At 50.5% G+C, this 21,014-nt stretch overlaps 1 protein-coding gene across 4 annotated transcripts in view; it reads right to left on the bottom strand.

Moving 5' to 3' along the window:
- The window catches only part of APPL2 (adaptor protein, phosphotyrosine interacting with PH domain and leucine zipper 2), a 50,478-nt gene that overhangs the window by 15,373 nt on the left and 14,091 nt on the right, over window positions 1-21,014 (bottom strand). For all 4 annotated transcript variants that reach the window (XM_082739054.1, XM_082739055.1, XM_082739056.1 and 1 more), the window contains exons 3-11: window positions 16,298-16,357; window positions 15,703-15,774; window positions 12,122-12,209; window positions 8,865-8,906; window positions 8,690-8,748; window positions 7,814-7,960; window positions 4,232-4,314; window positions 1,974-2,132; window positions 368-556 (exon numbers count right to left, since the gene is read on the bottom strand). In XM_082739054.1, coding sequence (XP_082595180.1) covers window positions 368-556; window positions 1,974-2,132; window positions 4,232-4,314; window positions 7,814-7,960; window positions 8,690-8,748; window positions 8,865-8,906; window positions 12,122-12,209; window positions 15,703-15,774; window positions 16,298-16,357 — 899 coding nt within the window. The remainder of the gene's footprint in view (window positions 1-367; window positions 557-1,973; window positions 2,133-4,231; window positions 4,315-7,813; window positions 7,961-8,689; window positions 8,749-8,864; window positions 8,907-12,121; window positions 12,210-15,702; window positions 15,775-16,297; window positions 16,358-21,014) is intronic.

Raw genomic sequence — 21,014 nt, 5'->3', positions numbered from 1 at the left:
AAGGTCTAAAACAGCTCTGCCAACCACGCAGACGGTCTGCACTAAACTGACTTGGCCGGACACACTCCTGTCAACACAGGAGCTCAGTTCAGAGCCCCACATGGAAGCAAATGGAAGCAGAGCAGCCACAACTGAAGGGCGGGCAGTCCCTGCGGATGACCCCAAGTGACCTCTTCTGGGCCCCTGCAGTTCATGGGGGTCTGCAGGACAGTACGGGGCCTGAGTGCACCAGCCATCTCGGGTTTCGGCCGGAGCAAAGAGCTCCACTCAGGCAGGTCTGGGGGGCCTCCTCCTGCACACCACCCCCCGCTGCTCCCCAAGGAGGCCCCTGGCAGGGGCAGAGTCACTAGACCCCCGCCCAGCCTACGATTTCCCGTTGGGCGTGGTGATCTGGAAGCAGTAGCGGCGGTCTTCACAGTCCACGGCCATCACCGAGCAGTTGTCCAGGTCCTGGATCAGGCCTCCGGCCACAGCGCCCCGCGGCTGACACATGAGGTTCCCGCCTTGCGTGAAGAAGTAAAGCCTCTCCCAGGTGGTGGTGACCAGCCCTGTTTTACTGGAAGAACTGTGGTTTTAGAACACCCGCCAGTATGAGGAAGCCCGCGCAGCACCTCAAGGTCTGGCTGCCTCTCCCTGAGTACTGGTGACCTTCTAGAAATAGTATTTCTTTACATCAAAGCAAAACTGCTTTGGAAAGAATCCAAATGCAGAGGGGCAGATGAGGCGCAATTCAGCCTGGGTGACCCGGGAGTTAGAGGCTCTGCTCACACAGTAGATGCAGCCGGGGGCCAGCCCTGCGTGCCGGCGGCAGTCACCGCCCCCACCCGCCCAACGGCAGCCAGACACTGGCTTCTTGCAGGATCTGGAAACAGAATGAGTCCATCCCCGTTCGGAACTGAAAACCTAGATGCTCATTCCTCTAAGACATGGACCTGAACTGCTCTGAGTCCAGTGAGAGTCACCAGGATCCCCTCAGCTCCCGGCACCCGGAATCCTGGGCGCGTTTACCACACTGAGTTTTGCTCTTATTGGATGTTTTGTGCGCTGCTTCCAAGAGAAGTATCCAGTACCTGGCAAACACCACCAGCCCTGTAAGGTTTTCTAGCCAACACAGACTGACAGATATTTAACTTGTGATCTCAACGAGCTAGAAGAGCTTTGAGGAGCTCCACCTTGGTAAGAAAACAGCTGGCCGTTCCTCTCTGTAGATCCTCCATTTGGGAAATATCTGGTACACTTACCTGATTCAGTGTTTATTAAGTAGCAGCTTTGTGCAAGGCACGAGGCATCCTGCCTCAATCATTAGTTATTTCCAAAAACTGGTACTAGCTAGCGTCCGAGTGCTTCCTACCTACTGGAAATGGCCTCATTTGGTCCTTGTAACAACTTTTTTCAGTAGGTGTGATCATCGGCTCTATTTTGCACATAACGTGATTGAGGCCCAGCTAAGGCGGGGGTGACGGAACCAAATCAGGGTCCTCACCACACCAAATGGCCTCAGTCAGCTCCTGGACACAAGGAAGCCTGAGCCGCCTCCCTTCAAGCCAAAGGGCCGCTAGTGTTACAGCGTGATTCTGTGTGTGAGAACCTGGAGGACCCCGAGGCTGGCTGGCCCTCGGACTCCGGCCTCAGTGGCAGGCCTTGAGCACACGGCTCTCACCTGTCTGGGGCCAGGGCCAAGGGCGGGATGGGACAGAAACTCCTTACAGTCCAGGATGATAATGGTTAAGAACAGGCTATCTGCATACAGTCCCCGCGACCAGGGACAGGGACGGCCCAGCGCTCGGAGTCGGCACACCAGGTTCTTCTGAGTCTGGTTCACGCCCACCTCTCGGTGACCAGGGCCCGGAGGCGGGAAGGGCGGCGTGGGGGTGGGAGTTCTTCCCCAGCACCAGCCACCCTCCCGACGACGCCGTCTAGCCACCTGAGGGAAAACAGACTTCAGAAAAAGAGGCACGCAGTGGCATTCTCACCTTCTGAGATTAAGGTAACCAGCCTTCTGGATGAGGTTCCTGTTGATCTGTGGCGCGGCCACGTCAAAGTCTGGGGCGTAAACAGACTCATCAACAGAGAGCAGCTCCTGCTGGGACACGCGCATCTTCTCCGCTTCGGCTTCTAGTTCCACCTGAATGCTTAAGACAGAAGGCGTCAGGTCAGCTGCTCCTCACGCCGACCCAGCACGGCTGAGCAGCCCACGGCGAGCTGTGCCAGGCCTTCCTGCCCCCTGGGGCTTTCTGCCCTGGAAGCTGGACACGGTGGGACTCGAGTCTGCTCTGCTAGAAGTGGTCCTATATGGCCGCTGTTTTAGAACAGAACATGAGGAATAATAACACCGGACGACGCCTGAATCCAGCGAAACAACTTCTCTGCTGACAAAGTGGTAGCCAGGCTTAGAACTGTTGATGCAATTTTCTTTTCAAAGACTCATGCATCCATTGTAGAGAAAGGAGGAGGGGGAGAGAAAGAGCCTGCGCACACAAGGAGGGCGGAGCCTGACATGGGGCTCAACCCCGTCACCCTGAAATCACCACCGGAGCCAAAACCAAGAATCAGAGTCTTAAATGACTGAGCCACCAAGGCACCCCATGCTGATGCAAACTTTAGGAGAAAAGCTTTGATGAGCCCATCCTCAGGGCTGCGATGCAGGCGCCTACGAAAGCCGGAAGAGAAGGACGGTGGGAGGGAAGGAAGGAAACCGCGGTCATGCCTGCCCTCCCTGCCGGCCCCAGGCTCCCCTAAGGGGAAAAACGGCCACTGGAGACTGGTCCCACCTCCTGCTCATTTTTTTTTTTTTTAAGATTTTATTTATTTGACAGACAGAAACCACAAGTAGGCAGAGAGGCAGGTAGAGAGAGAGAGAGAGAGAGAGAGAAGAGGAAGCAGGCTCCCTGCTGAGCAGAGAGCCTGATGTAGGGCTCGTTCCCAGGACCCTGGGATCATGACCTTAGCCGAAGGTAGAGGCTTTAACCCACTGAGCCACCCGGTGCCCCCCTCCTGGTCATTTTCCCAAGTGCAGTGACAAAGACAAAGGCAATGCTTTCCCTTTTATGGCAGCCCTGCCACTGAGCCTGGGCAGCTCAGCCGTTGAAGCATTTGACTCTTCCTTTTGGCTCAGGTCATGATCTCAGGGTTGAGTCCTGAGATCCAGCCCCGCATCGGGCTCTGTGCAGTCTGCTACAGTTACTCTCTGCCTCCCTCTGCCCCTCCCTGCACTTGCTCACTTGCTCTAAAACAAATTTTATTTTAAAGGTATCTTGAACTACAACATCCTCAAGAAAAAGAGCAACCTTCCTCTGTTTTTCCACACGACATAGAACCCCACACTCCTACTTCCATTGTGTCTGTCTGCTTCTCAGCTGCTCTCTCCCTCGCCCATGCTCCAGGAATCACGGAGCACTCCCGGAACCAGATCTGCAGTGTGAAGGAAACAAGCCTCCTGGGGGCTCGCTGTCGTGCACACTGGCAATGGAGGCAAGCCTGGCAGGACAGCCTGAAGAGAGGATGGTGTATTTTTAAAAAATAAGCATTTGAGGGGCGCCTGGGTGGCTCAGTGGGTTAAGCCTCTGCCTTCAGCTCAGGTCATAATCCCAGGGTCTTGGAATGGAGCCCCACATCGGACTCTGCTCAGCGGGGAGCCTGCTCCCCCTCTCTGCCTGCCTCTCTGCCTACTTGTGATCTCTGTCTGTCAAATAAATAAATAAAATCTTAAAAAAAAAAAATAAGCATTTGCGAGGCTGAAGAGCGATTTGTTAAATTAATTCCAAAAAAGCATAAAGCCCCATGATCAGTCATAAATGGCCGTAATGGCCAGTTTCCTAAAGAGTCCCAGCACTTCCGGCTGTCAGCCCCTTGGTTCCAAAGGGGAAACAAGGCCACATCTAAATCCACAGCCAGCCTACACCGGGCCCACGGGCCGTGGAGGCCGCTGTGACACAGGGAAGACCTCCCTCAGCACGGGCACTGGGACTTGACGGGAAAGTCCCTTCACAGATGCTTCATCTTTTCTTTAAGCTATATAATCTGTTCACGTGGTGGGCACACCTCTGGGCTCCCCACACAGTGGGGGCAGGGGTACACAGAAGGCCTTACTATCCAACCTCAGGATTCCCGAATACCGGCAGCTAAGAAGGGGCCCGCTGCCCAGAGTCCCCATGGTGGCGGGGCTCCGTCCCTCCCACCTCCCAGCAGGAAAGGCAGAGGCCCCCGGACCCAGAGTGGAGTGCAGCCTTACCTCTGGACCATGTCCGCAACTGAGGATAAAAAGCTGTTCATATTTTGGGAAAACATCTCTGCTCCCTTCTTGAAGAAGTTAATCTGAAAGACAGAATGGTGATGTTCTGCAGGTCGCCTAGGAAAGGTGACCAGTGAGCGCATCCAGCGTGGGACTGAGCGCGGGGGCGGCGACCCTGGCTGGCCAACCGAGCCCCCCCACCCCCACGTCCGTGGAGTTCCTCCCAACCCAGTGCACTGCAGCCTGGGGACACTGGGAGCTCTTACGGACAGGCGGGGGAACATCAGGGATAATGTGAGTTCCCTGCCTGGCACATACTAGGTGAGTTGCGTCGGGAGTTCCTACTGACAATTATTTCCGTTGGTCTCATCGTCAGCTCTTCTCCTCTGCGAATTCTGTGAATTTTGGATAGAAAGCTTCTAGGGGGGCAAGGAGCGGGTCTACACCTCGGCGTCCCCAGGGGCTTCCATCAGCGGGTGACAGCTGACGTGCACGGCCAGAACCAGACGAGCACTGGCTGGAGCGCGGCGGGAGGTGCTCAGAGCAGCAAACCCCAGAGGCTGCCGTGAGCCCGTCAGTGAGTCATGCGCGGCTTGAAACACGGGCTGGACCAAGGATGCGGCCGGGATGCTGCCCTTCCAACCCCGACGTCAACCCAGGGGAGGACCGTGGGTGTGAAGGAGGCAGCACAGCTCTGGGCCTGAACAGCTGCCTGGACGGGCGAGCTCCCTTCCGGCCCCCAGCGCTCTGCGATGCGGCTCTCTGCGCTCAGGGGAGGGTAGCCCCAGGAGGGCTCCATCTCCTCTGAAAATAAAACTTCAATTGCTGGCTTTTGGGGAACAAATAAAAAGCAAGTCCTTACTTCCTGTGATTCCAGGGTGTTCACTTTCCAGAAGGCTGGGTTGCCTCACAAGCCCTGATGGGCAGCGCACAGGGAGGGGCCTGCCTCTGTGCATGACTGACATCTGTCACCATCCCGCCCCAAAGCTCAAGTCTCCATTTCTTCCCATGGCCAGGGCTTTAAAAAATCCAAATACTGGGGGTGACCTGTCTCATCTTACGTGCCTGATCACAGAAAGGTAAGAGTTGAAAGCCTGAGTCATGAGTAAAGAGAAAAATGGCTTAGCTTTGGACATGGGACTTCTCTCACATTCTGGGCCAGCTCAGGTGTCTGATCTGGAAGCAGCCCCTGCCCTGTGCGGTGGGCACGGAACCCGCCCACGCACCCTGGTGAGGCTGGCGGGCTTCGCATGCTCACATCCTGGGGAAGGATGTACCCCCACGCCCTTAGTTTTCACAGGAAGAGAACAGGATGATCACGATTATCCTAATGTAAGGTAATCATGTGGGGCGCTGCTCTGGCCCCGTGATCTTTTAATCATACGGAGATCAAAACAGCAAATGCCCTTCTGAATCTCTGAAACCTCAAACAGCAAAGTCTGTTCAGGAGCTTCTGCATTTCTAAGGACACAGCCTCCCAGTGGCTTTCCTCTTTCCCCTCCCTGAACTCCCTGGAATTTATACTCCAAATTCCATGGCTTAGCTCCTCTGCTATTCTGTAAGTTCGGGGGGGTGCGGGTGGGGGGCTGCTCCTGCAAGCCCTCAGTCTGATCTGAAGGGACGGCAGGGAGGGACAGATGAGATCCTGGCTGCTCCAGCCACCGGCCATCGGATCTACCCTGTGACTACTATCCTGGACTTGATTTCTGGGATCTCGTAAACCTGTACAGGTTTGCAAAACCTGTTTCAGGCATGACGACTGAATGGTGATCTCAGTGCAAACCTGTTCAACAAGGGCCAGGGGAGGCAGAAATGAAGTCAAACAGCCCGCACTGAAGCGGGTGGTGCCGAGAAGCCCGACTCAGTGCCGCATTATCCAGAGACCCAGATTCTCGGGCCTTCGGAGCCGCAGGAAGTACAGTGGTCCGACGGCCACCAACCAAAAAGGTGGACGCTTAGTCAACATGTATTTAAAACGGCTGATGAGGCTGGAGGAGAGCGAATGCTTTGGGATCATCCAAAAGATTTATGGGTTAGACAACAACTGGTCTAAGCAAAGGAGTTATAGTTTTCTGCAGGATGTGAAGTTTGCAGCGGGAGGGGTTTTCTAGTCTTGGTCTTGAAATCTTGGTACTTTGCACATGAAAAGGGAAATAGGCCTCCTCAGTCCTCAAAGATGCTGCTGCTGCCACCCATCAATGACTGCGGCATGCTCTGCTCTGTGTCCCCAGGCCTGGGGCGGGGTGGGGGGCAGTTTGCTAGCACCGCTGGGGGTGGCATTCACTTTAGAGGCCAGGACTCGTGCTCCACAGGCCACCACTGTCAATCCAGGAAGAACAGACAGAACAGGAGGCATTCATGAGACAGCACAGGCAGCACCGGCGCTCTCCAGCACCCAGGCCCTCCGCCTGGCAGAGGTGTGAGAACGAAGGAGAGAGGCGGCACCAGCGCCCACCGCAAGCAGCTGGACGTTGCAGGGGTCCGCTGTGGACCGGAGCCCAGGGTGGGACAGGGCCAGCTTTGTGTTCAACCTGGCTTTACCCAGAGGACACAGACAGATTATAGCGCTCTGTTTAAATATCACCCCTGAAGGCAGAAGCCATCTTGAGCTACCTGGCCTTTCAGCGTCACAACCACAGAAAAGACGGATCCCTGAGCTTGAACGCCTGAAGATCCTCCCCTGCTCCCCTTTCCCCAACTGAAGGATACTGATGCTGTTTTCTGAAATACACGTATTTTTTAACATGTATTTAAAAAGAATAGATGCTCACACATGTGGTGTTTTAAATAAAAAGTTGCTGACTGTTTTCTTCTCAACATTCTGCTTCCTGACATCCCCTTCTATTCCTAGGTTGTCAACTGAGAGAAGATATCTGGTGTGTTTCCTGCATGCTGGGGTGTGGTGTTAGAGTCTGTGTAAGTGGGGCTCCAGCAGGGCAGGGATGGGGGGGTGCCATCCACCATGAATGGACACTCACTCCTGTCCCTGCCAGGCTGGTGCCGCCCGGCCAGGGCCCCGCCCTGCCACTGGAGACTCCGGACAGACGAGTGTTCAGGAGACCACTAACGGGAAGAAGCCACATCCATCCCGGACAGACTTCAGCAAGCTACAGCAGTATTTTGCCACGGCCCAGATGCCAAGGTGCCGGCCATGACCTCAGCAGTGAGAAGAGCCCAGCTGAGGGTGAGCCTCGCCACACAGAGCAGCAGGGGACTCTGTGGGTCCTAAGCTAAAGGCCCAGGTCTACCAACCTGAGCAGTTCTGCTTCTCAGAACATTAGACCAGGCCTGGCTCTCGCCTGGCTCAGAGACAAAGTGTCATGCCAGCCCCCCCCTCCGGCCCCATGGGAGGCTTGGGACAGAGGCCGTCACTGCCTGCATGTCCAGCCTAACAATCGCCCCCCTGGAAGCTTTCCACGTGCATACATGGAGCCGTCTTGAGTTACCACGCAAGGTGGTGCGTACGTGTTTCTTTCTCTGAAACATGCTTCAGTTTCTCCTAAACGCTAGCTCAGCAGGCACACCGAGTGGTTCTCCCCAGCTGGCTCAGGGCTCAGCCCTCAGGGAACGGGCACGGCCTACCTGTCCGTGGGCAAAGCCTATCATGGGCTCCATCATGGCCACGCGCTTCCTGTCCTGCAGCGCATTGAGGGCGCAGTAGTACTGGAGGGAAGAGAGGTGCTGTTTGCGTCGCGCGGCCGCCACCTCCTTCACGACATCCGTCTTCACCTGGGTGAAAGGCGAAGGCAAACGTCAGGCTGTCTGAGGATGTGGCCGTCCGCAAGAGCATGAAGCTTCAGCAGCGTGTGTTTACTCATGAGACCCATTTCTGTGACCGATACAATAAAACTCAGATAAGGTTCCCCTTTATGTTTTAAAAACTCCCAATTAAAGAAGTATTAGCATCTCCATGCTTATGAGGCTTCCCCGGGGTGAAGCCAAGTACTCCCCGAGCCTTTAGGAGAACAACTCAGGGGCCTGCACTGAAAGCCACAAACATTTTAGTTCACTCCTAAGACTGTATTCCAAGAAAGTAATTTAGCTCAAGGAAATCATGCAACAGAAGTAGGAATTTAGATGCATTCAAATGGGCAATATCATCTACAGCAGCAAAAAAGCACGAGTTAGAGAAGCGGAGCCAGCACCCATGGCAAGAAATTCAAGTGACCTGAATACGTATGCGGCAGACAAGCACAAGGTACCGAGCTAATCTGAAATCATTGTGCAAATGTAATTATACAATGGTTCCAAGTTGCTGTCTAATAAACCACGTTGAAAAGCTAGAATAGGAAGGTAGAAGACTACTTATGAGATTCAGAATAATTAAAAATCTAAGTATATGAAAGAAGAAAAAGAATTCATCAAGGTACCCCCAATGCCATGAACTCACAGCAGGAATGTAGGAAAGGAGCTTAAGTAAGTGAGGTGAGAAACACCATGTCACGTAGCTATTCTTACCTTCTCATTCTCCTTTTTTTTAGGCAGCCTGCTGTATTTTGCCATTGAGAGGTCATGCTCTAAAAATAAAGAGGCATTTTAGCACCCAGATGGGTTGAAAGGCAAGAACATTCATTCAGCATCTCCACCCACACACATACTAAACCCACGCACCAAGAACGGAGAGGATGCCTACCATTACTGGCGAGTCCAAAAAGATCCTTTAAAGTGCTAACCTCTGAACAAGAGAGAAAAAAAGAAAATCTTAGAGCAAAGGAAAGTAAAATATGCCAACCCCATATTGGCACGTGCTTCCCCAAGAAATCAAAGTCCATGTGCAGAAGGAAGACGGCTCTGTGAGCCCCTCCTCCGGGCCTCTGCCCTCACATGGCTCTGGCCTCCTGGTCTGACTGGAGTTTGTGGCTTCAGCTGCATCCCAAACTTGGGAGCCTGACTGACCGTGACCACCCACTCCTTGTTGACAGCATCTGGGGGGTCCATGAAGCAGAGGGTCCCTGGGGGAAGTGGGCTGGAGTGTGCGGTGGACAGGTGCTCTTCAGGGAGACCTGGAGTATACAGCGAAGCTCGGACTCCCCTGCCCCCCACAAAAGAGTGTTCTAATTAGTACCTCTTTCCTCACAATATCTGGACCATACTTAGAACCTAGAAAGGCCCTTTGGCTGGCCATTTTTAACATCTGGCAAAGCCACCACTAACAAAGGAATATGGGGGTGCTTATTTGCAAGAGCAAGTGCACGAGCAGGGGGCAAGGGCAGACGTGGAAGGAGAAGCAGGCTCCCCACTGAGGGACTCCCGGGATCATGACCTGAGCCAACGGCAGCTGCTTAACCGACTGAGCTACTCAGGCGCCCAGGGTATTTGTTTTAATGACAAAGTCTGAAGCTATCTTGCACAGGGTACCTGCGACAAGCCAACACACACCACCATTTCCTCCTGTGGGTGCCACGTGCCTCACGCATGAGGACGTATAACAAAGTCCAAGACCGAGAAGAAAAAATGATGAGGTCAATGAGGGTGATGGCTGTCCAAGGTTTAAAAAAAAAAAAAAAACAAACACAGAGACATCTAGAAGAAAGCAATACTTTCTACAACTCTGCCACGATCAGTTTTGCTTCATCAAACAAAGGAAAGCATTTTCATACCTTTTATGTCTTTTTCTGTTTCCCTCAAAACTGCCTCCAGCTTTCTAATCTCTCCTCGTGTTATTCTTACGCCTTCCGGTATCGCTGCTTCCTGCATTTCCCTTCTTCCCCTCTCCCTTCCACTTCCTACCGGAGCACTCTCCGGGGCTTCCCTTTCCGGGTCAAAGAGCTTCCTTAATCGGTCTGTGTTCTCTTCATTTAGATATGTCCTTGGATCGGTGCAGAAATGGAAAAGGAGGCGAAACGTCAGGTAAAAACCAGCACGTGGAGGGGAGGCCAGGTTCTAGGCTGGTTCTCGAGCTGACTCAAGCATGACCTGGGCCAAACGCTTCACACTTGCATGCTGGTGTCGTCAGAGAAGGTTACTGTGATTCACTGTTTCCAAAGATACCGAAGAGGCTTCTCTTTTTACTACTGCCACATAGTTTTATTCTCTTTAAAAAAAAAATCGCCATCCTAGGCAAATACTACTAATCCACACTTGGGTCCTACAGGCCCGACAAGGCCTGGTCATTATCACTGCCGGGACCCTCTGGCCCGGGCTGCCCCCCACCCCAAAGCTGAAAGACACAAATCTGACAACGCAGGTCGGGGTTGGGGGGTGATTATTTTCTGTCTAAACGACTCGGAGTTTGTTCTTAAAACGATATCCCCACACATTTCTATGATTTTATTTAGAGAAAATCTTTATGAAAAAATGCACTAAGACTCTCAGTTCGTACTGGATAATCAGCACAGGACTACATGCAGCTTTGGGATTTGCATGCTATTACAGACGAGCAACACACAAAACCGCTAAAAGTCCTGCTCAAGCAAGGCTTCTCTTCACACAAGATGACCTATCATTTATTGTTCTTTGTCATGTTTCAGCGCTGTCACACTGCCCCTGGCAAATGATCAGGTCTACCTCTGCTCCCTAGAGCCTCAGATGACATGATCACAGGGAATCTCCATATGGGTGGGTGTGGGGAGAAGACCATCTTTAAGATGTGCTGTGTCTTTCCTGCCTGAATAAAGTTTACATTTTAAGGTGAGTATATATATATACATATATAAATGCATATATATGTGTGTGTGTATATATATATGTATATATATATATATGACTTCATTTAAGGTGAAAATATATATATGTGTATATATATGACTTCATTTAAGATGAAAATATATATATGTATATATATATATGACTTCAGTTCAGAGCAAGAGAGCGGGAGAGCGAGCACGAGGCGGGTGGGGGAAGAAGGCAGAGGGAGAAGCTGAATTCCCAGTGAGCAGGGATTCTGATGTGGGGGTCGATCCCAGGACCCCAGGATCATGACCTGAGTCGAAGACAGACACTTAACCAACTCAGCCACCCAGGTGCCCCTGAAGAGGCAGTACTATACTGAACAGATCTCTGAGTACTTGGTTTAGATTTCTTTGGCCAGCAATTTTTATATCGGTGTTCTAGAAAATACAATTCTTCCATCTCTAAGCAGTGAATATTTTCAGTGACATAAAAAACAAAAAGACTAGAAAGTTTGGGTTCCCTTTCCTATTATCAACTACTTTTTCCCCCCAAGATTTTGGGTTCTTTTTAATTCATTTTTCGACTACCTTGATTTCCAAGAGATAGAAAATTACTCTAAAGCTTTGTTTTACTTTTTCATTGAAGAACCAAAAATAGTCTAGAAGGGCAACCAGACTCTCTGAACCAGTCCCAGATCTACCGACCCACTAAAATGTGAGCTCCAGGAAAACAGGGAGCTTGTCTGCCTTGTTCGTGGCTGCAGCTCAGGGTCTAGCACAGGTAAAGCGTGGTCCCTGTCCCTCTCTAAGCTACCCACATTACATTCCAAAGCATTCATGGCTCCCCCAAAACAGCATGCCTCCTATAAATGCTCCAAACCAGTAATACAAACCTTGCCATCTTTGTCTCCTTGGTAAACACTTATTCATCTTTCAAAACCCAGCACAAGATCACCTCCTCCAGGAAGCCCTCCCTGGCAAAAGGGTAATCACACCTTTCCGTGTGCTGTTTTTATTCCTTGTACCTCTCTTTCCGGCTGCCCTCATCACATAATGTTATGATTGTTTCCAAGTCAGTTTTTCTCATTAGCCTGTAACCTTCCTTTAGGGGAACCAAGAACATAGTGGAAATTCAGTGGAAGTTAGCTAAACTGAAGTGCTCCGAAAAAGAAAGGCATTTCTCAATGGTGCACAGATTTAAAGAAATTAATACAGTCAGAACAATTATGAAATGAATTGATGTTTTGCAGGTAACTGGCACCGAACTCAGCAACTTTACCTGTGAGATCCTTTTCTCGAAATTGTATAATAGGTAGAATCATTGTGTCTGCCAACTGTTTCGCCAGCTCTGTATGGAGAACATTAAGCTGAAAAAAGAGAGAAATCTTATTGAGAAAAATTAAACCCACTATAAAGAACACTTCTTTCCACACAGGATCACACTGGACAATTCTGTGTGTTTCAAGAGTTCTGCTACATTTCCTCAGCAAATAAACAACACTTCATGAAGCTGCAAATGATACAGGCCCAGAGGTACTCAAAACTAAATGCAAGGTTCTGAGCGGGCCTCAGTTAGGTTTGCTAAAGCAGTCTCTGAGCCCATGGCTACGGTCTGTGTACGGTGCAATCCAGGCTGAGCCACACCAGCTGGAGGAGAACGCGTTCATGTCCTTGCAGTGAGCACAGCTCACTGGGAGCACTCACCTTAGGTCACACGTTATCAGTCACAGTGCGCATGCTCCCCCTCAGAAGGGCTGAGGTCATACTTGCAAGACCGGCCTGCTAGGAGCCTACTAACCCTAAAACCACAGCAGCTGCAGGCCTGGGAGTTACTCTGGAGAGTTACATGCTTTGTATCCCTTGGTTCTCAGCCACTCTGAGAGTCCGGTCTTACTGACTGTACCCATGTACCAGGTGGACAAACAACTCTCCACATCCAGACAGCAAAGAGGCAGAACGGTTGGGATTTTCATCCTGGGCTACTGGAATCCGAACTCCAGGTTTCTCCCATTATACCGTGTTGGATAGAGAGTCTTGTGCTCACGAAGTTGCCCAAACTTCAAATGTCTGGTAGTCTAGACATCAGCAACGAACACATATTACTTGGCAGTGTGCATCTGGCCAAGCTTCTTTCAGCGATGACAGCAGTCACATACGAGCCCCCTCTGTACCCACAGCTCTCCCACCAACAGATCTGGTCCTTCAGGGCTGTACTTCCAGATCTGCTCTGAAAAGCTTACAGACAATCATTTGCCAGGCAGGGGAGCTGGAGGCCAAGCAGTTAATGTCCTGTCTTTCAATCATCAAGACAAAGCACGGCAGCTTTGTTCTGCTGAGAACGCAGGAGGACACACATGCCAATAAATGCCACCAAGACAGAATGTGTTAACTACTTTTCCTGAATAACTTCAGTGAGAAATGTACTGTTTTTTTTACTAACAGTTAAGTGAATGAAAGTCAACCAGTGTACCTACTATGTGTCTGGCTGTGTGTTCAATGCCCTAATACACAGCCCAGTTAGATGGGCTTTCTCGCTGCTGCCACTTACAAATGAAGACACCAAAATCAGGGTGATTACGTGGTTTTCTAGGCATCATTCACTTTTGGAATGGTAAATTTCCTATCGACTCATTGTCTTCCTTATTTCTTAAGGATCAAGGGGGTTGGCACCAACTTTTTGCCCTGGGGTTTTTGAGAGGGATGGGACAATCACTTCTAAACACCGTGCCTTAGCTCAAGAGAGTGCAAAGAGATTACCTCTCGGCACTTCAATATCGTCATCCTGAAAATAAGAAGAATACCACCTTCCCTGCATGGTTACCGTGATGACAAAATAGTAACCTGAATAGAAAACACTCAGAGTAGAGGGCCTGACGCACACTTGCACACTCGTTGGCATATCCATAATGATGGTGAATTCCTGATTCGGGTGCACTCAGTGGAAGTGATCTAGGAACCCTGCCTTTGGGGAAATCAACAAGGACAGAAATTTCTATATGCATACAACACGGAGTGTCTGGTTCCTAGGGATTCCATTAAAAATAAGAGCCACAAAAAATCTCTACTTTTAGTTGTTTTTTTTCTGAGTCAAGTCACTTGTCTTGAAAATTTTCCAACCTGATACAGGCCCCGGTAGAGAAAACAACCTGAAAATCTACTCAGAAGGCTCCCACCTGAGCTAACGGCTTTCATGCACATAGGTCTCCACACCAAGAGGCTTGTTTGAGAAGCCCCGACAGGGCCGAGCTTCGGGGAGGCGGTCACACCACCTGTAACATCACACTCCCAGCCGTCCAGCCTTTGGGAATGATTCACTCCCCACCTAAAGCATCATCATTCCTGCCCATGAAAGGAGGGTTATAAGTAAGTCTCTTAAACTGGAAATATCGGTTCTGGGTGTCTGACAACTAGCCACATTTCCTTAGCAACTGGCTCTGGTCAAGAAAAGACCTGACTTCAGAGGGTGTAGTCCGCTGCTTCTTCCCCTGGGCTCCTTATTCATGGCTAATTAGGAAACATTTGTCTCCTCGCTTCCAAAAAAATTACTTTTTACTCCTCTATTACTTTTTTCCATTCACGCTCCTCCTCTTCTGGAAAAGACATCTAACCATTTTAAACATACACTGTGAAAAGAGTCAGAGTTGTGGAGAAAGTATGAAGCTGAAAAAGAACTGGACGACCGTTCTTTTATATCCTGTTATATCTCCCTTTACAACCTTTTATATCTGTTATAGCCCCAGTGCCTACAACAGTACTTACTACACAGCAGGTGGTCAATACGTGTTTGCTGAACAAGTGTCAACGTGTTGGGTTGACTTGCTGACTGAATGACCCTGCAATGTTAGTTTCACATTTTATAAACTGAAGACGGTATCTCTTCTACACCAGCGCCTGGACAATGAAACGGCACCTGCATATTCTTTTGCTTCTTCATCATCATTTTCTGCTGTGAGAACTGCAAGCTCCTTGAACGATGAAATACGATTTCGTATTGACCCAGTTCTGCAGAGGGTTCTGCTCAGCACCAGGAGCACCTGAGCTGCAGTGTTTATCACAACTGGGATTTATGTACTTCTCTTATAACAATTACCTGTTTTTCGCAAATGTTCCCAATGTATTATGCAGTAGAGCTACGATGACGGTTGCATGACACCCTCTGTGGTGGCGTGAATCCTGCCCGCCCTCATCCTCCCCCAAAGAAAAGTCCAAGCAGAACATGTGAGTCTTCAGAAACGAGGTCTTCCCAGATGTGGTGACGGACCTCCAAATGAGACCATCCTCATGGTCTCATTATCCAGGTAGGCCTTAATTCAATGACAAGTGTCCTTACACAAAGAGAAGACACACAGGGAAGGAGTGAAGTGGGGTGGGGAGGAGGCCATGGCAAGGTGGAGACTGGATGCAGCCACTTGCCATGGGACAGTCAGGGGCAACAGAAGCCGGAAGAGGCCATGGAAGATTCCGCCTCGGGCCTCTGGAGGGAGCCTGGCCTTGCCAACAACTTGATTTCATACTTCTGGCCTCCAGAAGTATGGGAGAGAATAAATGTCTACTGTTTTAAGCCACCTACTTGTAATTTATTACAAGCAGCTGGAGAAACCAATACACCCTTCTTAGGAAACTGAATTCTCAGAAATCTCTCTTGGTCCATTGTTCACGTATAACAAAGCTTTTCTCCTCAACCAGGAACAAACGTAATCGCATACAACTTGTCCTATGAAATGAGCCTTGGAAGATCAGCAAGTTGAGATATACTCTGAGATATTTAAGGAGATATCTAAAATGGAAAGTGGGCCAACACAAAGATGAAATAAAGTTCAGGAAGGAATCAAATCAAATTTTGCCATGTTGTGATCTTACCTCATCTACCACTTTGGCAAAATAGTGGAGTGTAGAAATTACTTCTTCATCGCCTTTGCCAAGAGCAAAATTCTAAGACCAGAGAATAAAAGACCCGGGTGTTAAGGCTTGGGGAGTTGGTGCTACCACCCCACCCACGTCCCACCGCCCTCCACACCAGTCCCCACTCTGCCCCCGAGCACACAAGGTGTCGCGGTGTCTGGATGCAGAAATCGAGTGCGCTAGCCTCGTCCTGCCCTGACGATCCCTTCATTGGCCATCGCCCTTCTGTCTGGTCATAACGTCATCTTTGAGTTTAGTTTCTGGAACTGGGTTATTTCCTGGAATTTGATTAGATCACGAACCCTCAAGGCAGTGGGTGACTTCTGTAGGCTAATTAGAATATACCACAAAGACTTTGGGATAATCACCCCAATTAGAATTTATCAGGGGAAAGGAAAAGGCAAGACGAGAGAAAAAACAGGAGTGGACCACAAACGAAAAGAAAGAAGGAAATCAAAGCCTCTCAAGGATGCCCTTGGAGAATTCCTTACAAGACTACCACTCACGAGGGCCCCGAGCACAGCTTCACATGCCAGGTGAGCCCCCCAGTTACCTGTTTCTCATACGCCAGCAGCTGCTTCGAGAGCTGGTGGGTGGCCAGGCACATCTCATTCTGCAGGGAGAGGAGAAAAGCAGGTAAGATGTGTCCAACACACACACAGGCACCAGAGAAACGTCACCTCAGAGAATCCCCTAAAAAAAATGTATGTGTGTGTCTGTGAAATAATAGTTTGTTCAGAAATTATTTGGAAAACAAGAGCAAAACAAATTAAAAGGGTTAAAGCTTGTTTCCCCCCACCCCCGCCAATTTACAAATTACTGCTCCTTCTGGTCAGTCAGTACAAAAAAATGCAGCGAGCAATTACGCTGTGCCCAGCATCCAAGAAAGACGCCGTCCCTGTCCTCACAGGATTTACTGGGGGAGCAGACATCAAAAAATGGTTACAAGCATGATGAGAACTGCAAAGGAAATCGCGGACATGTTAGGGCTATAGTAGGAGCACGCAGATGGTCTCTGAGGAAGAGAGGTTCTAAGCGGACCCCTGAAGACAGACGAGGACTTAGCCATGGGAACCAGCTTTCTAGAGGAGAGACTCGCATGTGTAAAGCAGCACAGGCTGTCTTATCCAGGTAGGCCTTAATTCAATGACAAATGTCCTTATACAAAGAGAAGACAACAGAGTGTAGCTGGAGCAGGGGAAGCAGGTGTGCAGGCGAGACGAGGCTGACTGTGTGGGCAGAAGGCACACAAACTCCAGGGTCCACATCTGGCCTGGATTCGAAGTGCAGTGGGAATTTCAGCAGCACTGGGACCTGATCAGATCCAGCAAACCCAAGAGGGCTAGGTCGGTCCTGCTGGACAGGAACACGGAAGCCCAGCTGCCCTGTCCTGGAAGGCCCGTTTTGTGCCACTTTTCACTGGCCTATATTGTTCATCTTCCTCTTCTCCGATTTATCCCTCTAATCTCTGGATGTGGGGCAGTTTTCCACCACTAGCCTCCCACAGTCGATGCCCTCCGTCTAGAACACGTGTTTTCCATCTCTAAAGCTCACTGAAAGCTTCTCTTCGGATTCAGGACTCACTCCTAGCAGAGGAGAGAGCCACAGGGTCTGACTGGAGAGGAGGGGAGGGCACCGGCTGGCCTTGGCCTCGGCCTTCACTTACTTTCTAATTCTAGGCTTGCTGTTCCTTTAGGGGCAAGGCCTGAACTCTGCAGGGGCTTGTTTTCTTTACCTTGGTTCTCCTTTGCAAGACCCATAGGAGTCCTAATCCTACTTTTTTCAGCCCTCTTTGCTGGCCACCAGCCAACTTGTTCCCAGACTTCCTTCACTGGCCCCAAGGAATAGGCACTAATTGGCCCTGAAACATGGCTATCACCCCTTTCCCCCGGAATAAAACAAGCACATATAAGAAAAGTTCCCGGCTTTGGCAGCCTACCAGGGTGTCCCTCCTTTCAAAACAAACGAGAGCTGGTGGCCACAGAGCCAAGAGGAGGCAGGTGAACAGATGCACAAGCACTAGCCCCCCACCGGGGGAGGGGACACGATGGCTGCCAGCACATGGCAGCCTCTCAACAAATGTGCTGATGAGTGAGTGAGCAAACACGGTCAGAGGACTCATGGAAATTCCCGGTTTAATACAACACTCGGAATCAGAGGTCAGGGGAAAATACCTCTAACCCCACAAGGTAACATCACAATGTGGGGAGGGGGCAGGTACAATAAAATACCAAGAATGGACACACATAAAACAATCTGCCAAGAAACAGTGCCTGTCGATCATCTCCAGCAGTGCCGTTTGGAAGATCAGACAGAGTGCATGGGCACAAGGGTCTTGGCCCACTCACTGGGATAATCGCCTGTTGTGTCAGAAAATCCCTTGCTCCTCTTCTCGGAGTTAGTGATGGGAGGGTTTAAGGTGGATTTGCTCAAGCTACTTTGGCATCTGCCTGGGGGCAGCGCCATGTGGACTGGGATTTGCAGACCTACAGACTTACCCTAACAGTAGCAGCTAACACGCAGAGCATTTAATCCATGACAGATGCCACACCAAGTGTATTCCATGCATTACCTCATTTAGTTCTGACAACCCTGTAGGTTAGGTTCTGATTTTACAGATGAAGTAACTATGGCACAGAGAGGTTAAGACACTTGCTGAAGGTCACACAGCCAGTTCGCAGCAGGGTTGGGATGTGAGCCCACATCTGTTCCATTCTAAGATATACTACCCTCCAGGATCCCAAGTCTTGCTAAGAGCGGAGACCGCCTATGCTTAAGCCTAAAGTTGACAAACTTTTCCTCGAAGGGCCCGAACAGACATTACTTTTGGACATCGTCTCTCACAACTACTCACTCTGCTGCTGGAACAAGAAACAGCCATAACAAGACAAAAATGAATGAGTGTGCCTTCCTTGTTTAAACATTATTTACAAAAACAGGAAGCCAGCCCAAGGGTGTAAATTGCTGATCCTGCTTTAGATACTAAATGTCTCTAGAGAACCACCCTCAGGATGCTCTCCATTAAGCTACAATATTTCAAGTTCAAGGAACATATTCTATTTTTTTTTAAGATTTTATTTATTTATTTGAGAGAGAGAAAACACAAGCAGGGGGTTGGGGTGGGCATAGGCAGAGGGAGAAGCAGGCTCCAGCTGAGTAAGCAGCGTGATGTGGGGCTCAGTCCCAGGACCCCGGGATCGTGACCTGAGCCAAAGGCAGACACTTAACTGACTGAGCCACTAAGCTGCCCCTGTTTTCTACTCTTTTAGGTCATTCTTGATCTTAGCTAAACCTAAAATATTACTGCCCTATATCTCTATCCTATGGCAACTGGCTAACAGGCATGATACCTACCATGCATGCCTTCAAACTAAGCAAGAAACACCAGCTACCACTTAGGGGCAAATGTCCCAAATGGAATGGGAAAAAACCTGTCCGAGCACTGCCTGGGTCAGACTGTGCCCTGGCTCCCGGGGGGGGGGGGGGTGCACCTGGGCTCCCTGCCCAAAGCAAAGAAGGGGGCCCAACATTCACCACTGCTTTCCGCAACTGCTGCATACAACTGGACTCTGCCAGGTCTCACCCAGAAATTTCACCCTGTGACAATCCTGTGCCTTTTTCAGATGTGTGTGATTTCAGGCTGCACGATTCAGCTCCGCCAGTGGGATCTCACTGGGAACAGACGACAGGTCCAAAACGACCTGTCACCTGCCCTGAAAAGAAGTGAACTCTGGGCGGAGCACATGCCGTGAAAAAATCTTTTGAACTAAACCAACTTTAATCTTATTCACACTTAATCTATTGTACACAGAGGTTTTATGAAATGCTTTGCTAACATCAGCCAATTACCCCACACCCCGTGAGGTCGGCCCACAAGATTATCTCTGCGGCAAGGCTTGCAGCCCTGGAGCTGGGGTGCAGAGTAAGAAATACCAGTAACACAGACACCCGCAAACGTGCAGTGAGTCTTTTCTAGGTTCTTGATGGAGCTGTTAAGTGCCTGTCGTATATTATCACGTTTAATCCTTTCAATGCTCCTACAGGTGAGGACTATCGCCATCCTCATTTTACAGACGAGGAGACAAAGGCTCAGAAAGGGCAGTAACTTTCTAAAATCACAACCAATACCCAGCAAGGCAAAGACCCAACGCAGATCTGCTGGACCTAAAATCTACACACGGCGTTTTTAACACCATGCTACTTTCAATCTAAAGGGCAAATGTGTTATCTGGCTGGCACTCAGTGGGCATGTCTCGCGGGGCCCAGGGCCAGGAACATAAATCCCGTACTGTTAGCTAACTGTGGTTCAACGACAGAAGTGGCCTAAAATTCCAACTCTAAATGGAGTTCCACGAGTAAGATTTTCTGTGACATTCTGGAACCACTCTGGCTATTAACGATGCTATTCAATGTCTCCTAAGTATCCTTAAAAAAGACCACTTCAGGAAGCATTCGCTGACAGCATCTCCTGTATCCCACAGCCCCTCCGTGGCTCCTGCCAAGGCAGCAACTTCAGTGGTCAGCAAACCCGAAAGGAAAACCAAGGTTTTAGCAGGACTGTTTATCTCGGGGTGGCACAGAGAGCCCACGACACTGTCACTGTCGCCCCAAACCACCCAAACGCCCCTGCTGGCGACACATCCATGCCGGATGGCTACAGTGAGCTGGGAGCAGGGGCAGAGGAAACCCCGGGGGGGTCAAAGTCACCAAGTGCTTGCTTCCATCCCAGCAATGTCATCTCAAGCCCGTCGTGGAAAGTCTCAGTCACCAGGTGCTTACCACAAAGCCGGGGTCCAGGAGCAGGTGCTTATCACAAAGCCGGGGTCCAGGAGCCCGCAGGCTGGGTCGCGTACAGGAGTAGCGAGGGGCGCGAGGAACAGAGGCAGGAAGCTGTGCCGGGGGCAGGCGCTGAGGGGTGCCCACTGGGGACGGGGACGTTACCGGGGAGACAACGGGGAAGCCCTGAGCAACGTGGGCAGGAGAGTGACAAGACCTGACAGGAGCAGAGGAAAGCTCAAGAGTGGCTGTGGTGGAGAGGCGCGCTGCAGGGGCCTGGCAGGAGGGTGGCGAGACCACCGAAGAGGTGCTGGAGACCTGTGAGGAATTTCTGAGGCAAAAACAGCAGCATGCAGTGCGTGAGCGAGGAGGAGAAATCAAGGAAAACCGACCTCTGGTCGGAGGACTGAGGGAAGACGACCCCCAGCGAGGACGCAGAGGACCCGAGGGGATTCGGGAGTGACGACAAAGCACACAGCGGGGCTGTGCTGGCG

This window comes from Mustela nivalis, assembly GCF_964662115.1.
Source record: "Mustela nivalis genome assembly, chromosome: 7".
NCBI classification, from domain to species: domain Eukaryota; kingdom Metazoa; phylum Chordata; class Mammalia; order Carnivora; family Mustelidae; genus Mustela; species Mustela nivalis.
The sequence above is the reverse complement of the archived record's forward strand: the minus strand, read 5'-3'. Positions and strand labels throughout refer to the sequence as shown.